This window comes from Calidris pugnax, unplaced genomic scaffold, assembly GCF_001431845.1.
Source record: "Calidris pugnax isolate Ruff unplaced genomic scaffold, ASM143184v1 scaffold103, whole genome shotgun sequence".
NCBI lineage: Eukaryota > Metazoa > Chordata > Aves > Charadriiformes > Scolopacidae > Calidris > Calidris pugnax.
The window spans coordinates 9,340,984-9,346,968 of record NW_015090990.1 but is presented as its reverse complement, the minus strand read 5'-3'; the positions used below and the strand labels follow the sequence as shown (position 1 = coordinate 9,346,968).

The 5,985-nt window shown below is 45.0% G+C and overlaps 1 protein-coding gene across 1 annotated transcript in view; it reads left to right on the top strand.

Moving 5' to 3' along the window:
- Positions 1 to 17: 17 nt before the first annotated feature.
- Positions 18 to 5,985, top strand: part of SP3 (Sp3 transcription factor) — a 36,111-nt gene continuing 30,143 nt past the window's right edge. The window contains exons 1-2 of the mRNA XM_014954588.1: positions 18 to 172; positions 351 to 461. Of these exons, the coding sequence (XP_014810074.1) occupies positions 77 to 172; positions 351 to 461 (207 nt within the window). The 5' untranslated portion in view covers positions 18 to 76. The remainder of the gene's footprint in view (positions 173 to 350; positions 462 to 5,985) is intronic.

The following is a 5,985-nucleotide window of genomic DNA, read 5'->3' as shown; positions in this document are numbered from 1 at the left end:
CGCTCCCGTCAGTGACTCTCCCCTCCCCCTCCCCGCTGTGCCCGCAGCTCCCGAGAAGCCCGTGAAACAAGAGGAAATGGCTGCCTTAGACGTGGACAGCAGCAGCCACAGCGAGTATCTCCAGCACGGCAACGGCGCCGCCTCGGCCTCCGCCGGGGCGGCCGCCCCCCAGGTAAGCGCAGGCCCCGCCGGGCCCCTTCCCCCCCTCCCCCGGGTGACACGTTGTGAGCGGGTGCGGGAGCCGGTGCCGCCGCCGCCGCTTCCTGTGTGCGCGTCTGCGAGGAGCCCGGTCGCTGTCCCGCACTAACCGCCACCCACTTTCTCTCCCTGAACCCGCCCATTGTGGGTAGGACGCTCAGCCGTCACCGCTCGCTCTGCTGGCGGCCACCTGCAGCAAGATCGGCCCGCCGTCGCCGGAGGAGGATGAGGCCGCCGCCGCTGCCTCTCACTCTGCCGGAGCGGTGAGTGCCCGCCCCGCCGCTCTCGCACGGCCTGCCGGGGGGAGAGACAGCACAGCCAGCCAGCCCGCCCGCCCGGGGGGAGGGACGGGACACACGGCACTGCCCGCCCGGGGGGAGGGACGATAGCAGGGCCGACCTGCCAGGAGAGGGGTCCCCGGGCTCCCCTGCCTCTCCAGGAGGAGCCGGGCTCCCGGGAGGAGGAGGGAGCCGAGCTCCCCCCCCCGCTTCCCCCGCCATTGGGAGCGGCGCCTTCATTTACTTTCAAAAACGGGGGGAGGCGGGAAACCTCCCTCCCCCGGCCCTGGCACCGGAGCGGCTCGCTCGGCACCCGGCGGGGCCGGGAGGCATCTCACCTCCACCTGAGCGCAGCCCCGGTGCCCTCTCCGTGGCTGTCAGCCGGGGACCGCGCACCCGGGCGGGAGCACAAAATGAAGGCTGGCGGCGGGGAAGGATGTAGTTAGAAGTAAAATGGCTGTTTAGAAGCGAACGCGGTGGTGGAAGGCTGCTTCCTGTATCGACGCGGCTCTTTCTAGGTGCAGTTATCGTGCGGTCCCTCGCGCTGCAGACAGAATTTCTGCCCTTATCTCTCATGCGCTGTCGGCTCTGAAAGGAGCCTTCATGACCTTGGGACCTTGTGCGATGAGATGGATCTCGCAGGCTAGAAATGGGTTCTTGTTGGAGCTAGTTTAGCCATCTCTATGACAAAAGCCTGATGGAAACTCGTATGTTCCTTAAGCGGTGTAGCTAAACTGGCCTCTTGACTTATGCTCGTGAAGTTAAAAGAGGTAGGGCATTTCTAAATAACTGATACCTAAAAAATACCAGCATATTAAAAAGGAGTTCCTAAATATGGTTTTAAAATAGCATTGCAAAGTATTTTTTGGCCATAGTGCTTCGGAAATCACATATATTACCCCTGATTATTTATTTATTAACAAAAAGGGTTTTAAAACAAGCAAAAAACTCCTTTTTTTTGCTTTTAGAGCAAGTCTTACCTTTTAAACTTGCTGTACAACAGCCTTGTATGTTTTTAGGATTCTGCAAATAGGGGAAAAAACCCTGCAAAGCATTGTACTGGTGGATGAAGTGGCTTTGGCAAGCTTTTAACACATGTCAAAATGTTAATGATAATGTTAAGTTTACTGAATAGTCAAGTGCTACACTTTTTCATCTGTACATTTCAGTTTACTTTACATAAAGGGAAGCTGCACCAAAATAGTTGTCTGAGGTCATGCAGCAGGTTGTAGACTAATGACAGAGCTTGAAAATATATTAAGATTCTGACTCCCTTTCAAGTGTCCTTTCTGCTGAACCTGTTTATTTTCTTAGGCAGTGCAGTTCTGAAAATCTTTCCAGACATTGTTAAGTGCCTGATACCTCTAAAATGTGTTTCATAATACCAGAAGCATAGAGTGATGAAAAGTGGAACGTTGGATCTGTCTCTTGTATAAATGTACACATTGAAAAGTGAACGATGCTTAAATGATAGCTTGCTTTCCTATATCCACCTGAAGGTAGTTCTCATTTGAAAGCTGGAATTGTGCATCCTGAGGAGGGTTGATCACTTAGTGCGAGCGGTGCTGGGTCTGATGGGGTACTAGAGTGCTAGTACAGAACAAATGGTTCCTGATAGTTCATAATGGGCAAAGCAGTTTTGAAATAGTACTTCTTTATTCTTGTTAAATTCATCTGTTATTATTTTTGTATATAAGGGGCTTTTCAGGGCACGGCAGAAGCAATTCAAGAGAAGCCAAAATCTTAGTTTAAATATGAATATAAACTCACTTCTTTCCATACATGCAGATAGGCCCCTCCTACATATCTGCCATGAGTTAGGTTATAGCATTCTGGTAATTTTTACACTCCTACAACATAGTTCTCGAATGATTCAGAATATTTTGGGTGGAAACTAAATATAAATTGGAGATACCTACAGTAGCTGAACTAGACACTGGAGTTAATTAAGATGACCTTAGTAAAGGGAGGGGAGGGACTAAAGTCCCTGAAATATATTCCTTGTGAAAAATAGAATGCTGAATGGGATTTAGTGCAACAAAGATTTTTTTTATTTTTTTTTTTTTTCTGGTCCCCTCAGTGTATCTTATTCGGGGGTGGAAGGGGGAAGGAGGGAGGAGCTAAAAAGGCTTAAATTGTAGGTACCTCATAACTCATAGGAAAAATGAATTCTATATGCATGGACAAAGACATATTGTCTTCCTGGGGTTTGTGACGCTCGTCCCTTTCCCAGAAGTATGGATGAATCAGTTTGATATCTATGGGTGAGTGATGGTGCCTAATGAAGTGATGGGGCGATAGATAGTTCTTTCCCAATATCTGCTACACCCAGACTGCAGGTCTGACTGCTGAACATCTGGTAGAACTATCAAACCATATAAATGGATAGAAGTTAAACTAGGTGTTTCCTTTTAGAAGCATGTGAAGAGCTTGCATGTATAAGGATAGCGGTGCTGTGTTTTGGGGGTTATTTTGTTAAGGCTTTACTGGCATTTGCTTGGTAGGAACTGGCAGGGCTGGAGCCAGTGTGCTAGGCTAGCCAGTTATTGCACGCTGCCTTCCTGGCTGAAATGGTATGCTGCAGCTGTTCCCCCAGAGACCAGGAGTATGATTTAAAAGCAACAGCAACAACAAAACTCCCATAGGGAATGCAGGGAATATTGCGTGTCTGGGATTTGGGGAAGAGCTGGAGCAAATATGTTTGTGTTTGCTGTTATCTAGTTGGCCCTGCTTTTCAGCCCAGGGGCTGGACCAGATGACCTTCAGAGGTCCTTTCCAGCTGAAATCATTCTGATTCTATGATGGTATCTGAATCAAGCTTGCCATTTGAGTGGGCACCACTTTTATGCCTATGAAAGGATTAGTGTGGAAGTAAAAAGACTAATGAATGTGGCAACTGCTTGGTATAGGAAGCAAGTGAAGAAGACAGTTGACAGAACAAGACTCAATTTGGTCCCGCCTTCCATCCTGGCAATGAACTGGGCAGGCTGTCTCTAGCCCACAAGGTTCTCAGATCAGCCCAGGATTCTGGTTGGAACTATATTTACTTTTGGATGAAAAAATACTAGCAGGCATTACTGCTGATATCTTTTTTTTTTTTTTTTTTTTTTTATTTTCTTAAAGAAGAGGGAAACACACTTGAAAAAATTCCATGCTTTTCAAGAATTTTCTTTAATACAGTAGCCCTGTAGCAATTATTTCCAGGACTCTTGAACTTTCAAGTGAGAATCTCTATTGTTTTTTTTTTTTTTTTTTTTTTTTTTGCATTGATGGAGATTGCTTTCAGCTTAGGCTTTGACATCATGATTTATTCTGCCTGTGGTCATCTGTCACCAGTGCTTTGTGTTTTGCCTGTTGGTGTTTGGTTTTAATGTAGATGGCCCTGAGTTTGTGGCTTGCTCACCTGAGAATCTTTTCCTCGGTTGCCATACTGCTGCACCCATGGTTGGTTTGAATGCTTGCCATGGAAATTTCCCCTCAAATATTGGTGCCTGTTGGTATGTATGAAAGTCTTGCTGGGATGCACTACTCCTGACCTAGAATGACAGCTCATATGTTTTGACCTCTGGATGTCTTTCCCTCTCTTGGGATTTAAAGTCTGAGAAGTTTTAGTTTGGGTCTTGCTTTTTCACTGTTTATCCTTGACTAATTATTCTACTTTAAGCTTTCATATTTAGGATTCTTTTTCATTTAGTTATAAATACTCTAGTTTCATTCCAGTTTAAGCATCTGCAAAGATTTTAGTATTAGATAAAAAGGAGAAGCAAAGCAGAAGGTGGTAGAGCTGTGCGTAGGGCGGAAAACAAAAGAGGAAACAGATTCTAAAGTTTAGGTCAGTTGTATGGTTGCCGCGTGATCAGATGATTGTTTAAGAAGCTACAGGGTTGAGATTGTTAACCAGTTGTTTACTTTAACCAGTTGTTTACGTTCTCTTACTTCATTGCAAGGCAAAGCTAAAGACACTCTCTTGAACTATGATGTTCCCAAGGGCCATTCTTATGGTTGTGCTGGGCACGGCTGGGGTAGGTGAGGGTACAGTGCAAGACCCATCGCGGGTGGGACTGGGAGGTGGGTGAATTGAGAGAAATGGCAGGATGGCTGAGAAAGCTGTTGGCTCTGACAGCTGCCAAAGAACGGGAGCTATCAGAGATGACTGCCCCAGTTGTGGCATGTAGTTGCATCTAGTGCACTGCAGGCTGCACTAACTCTTTAGTCTTCTTTTTTTTTTTTTTTTTTAAAAAAAAAAAAAAGGCGGAGGGAAGGATTTATTTGTGTTGTTGCATACCAACAATATGTGGAGAACATTTGGAGAGGTTAATAATTAGCAATGTGGGGAAGATGAGTATCATTTCTCTGCTGTAGACAAAGCATTTGTTTATATCTTTTACAAATAAGGCTGGAGTGTTACAAGACTGCTTTGACGTATCTTGAGCTTTAGAATTGAGTATCAGGGCTTCACAGAACTTAATGAAAATCTGGAGTCCCAGTTTGTTTGTGCCTCGGAACATCAACCATTTGAGATGCATCTAGCTTAACCTGAGTTTAGGTGGAAATAGTAATAGTGCTGATAGGTTAGAGAAATATAAAGGCATTTTAAATTTTATGTGTTCCACTGGGCAAAAATGTGCTTGAATGCCATGTGTCAGAGTTATCCATACTTCTCAGTTCTCTGGCCTATATGATGGTTTTGAGGCAGCTCAAAGTTATTCTGACATCCATTTTCTCCTTTATGTGTGATAATATGGCTTCCTGATGCTTGGTTTCTGGATGTGAACAGATGTACCAGAATGTGTTCAGCCACCATAAAAAAGTCTGCCTGGGATTGTCTTGCCTCTCTCTATACTTTTTCAAAACAGAGAAGTTCCAGGTAGAATATTGTGCCTAACGGTTTGTTTCCCATGCTGCTGTCCAAAAGCTCACCTTTTAAAACGTTCTTTGATTTTCGCATTCCAATTACGTCTTCCCTAGCGCTGGATCAGAACCAAGTGTAGAAGTTCTTTTACAGGTGCTTTAAGGATGTTCTTAAAAAATGGTTTTCTTTCTCTTTATGGTTTTAGAGAAATTAAGAAAATATATCCTTTAGAACATTTCCATATTTAAAGACAGCATAAAACAAAAAATTCTCTCTGTGATACTTAAACATTAGTAAAAGTGTAAGATCTCATAGGACAGTTGAGGCTGGTAAGGATCTCTGGAGGTTGCCTGGTCCAACCCCTCTGCTTAAAGCAGGGTCAACAAGAGTAGATTGCTCAGTACTGTGACCAGTGGCTTTTGAATATCTCCAAGGTTGGAGACTCCACAGTCTCCCTGGAAAGCCTGTTCCAGTGTTTGATCACCCTTACATAAAAAAAAAAAAAAAAGTTTTTTCTTATGTTATGGGGAACAGAATCAAAAGCCTGACTAAAGTAGTGATATCCCCCAACTAACCCCGTCTACCAAGCTAGTCATCTCGTAGAAGGTTGTCAGGTTAGTTGATTAATCATCATTTCCCCTTCCTGAATCTAGGTTG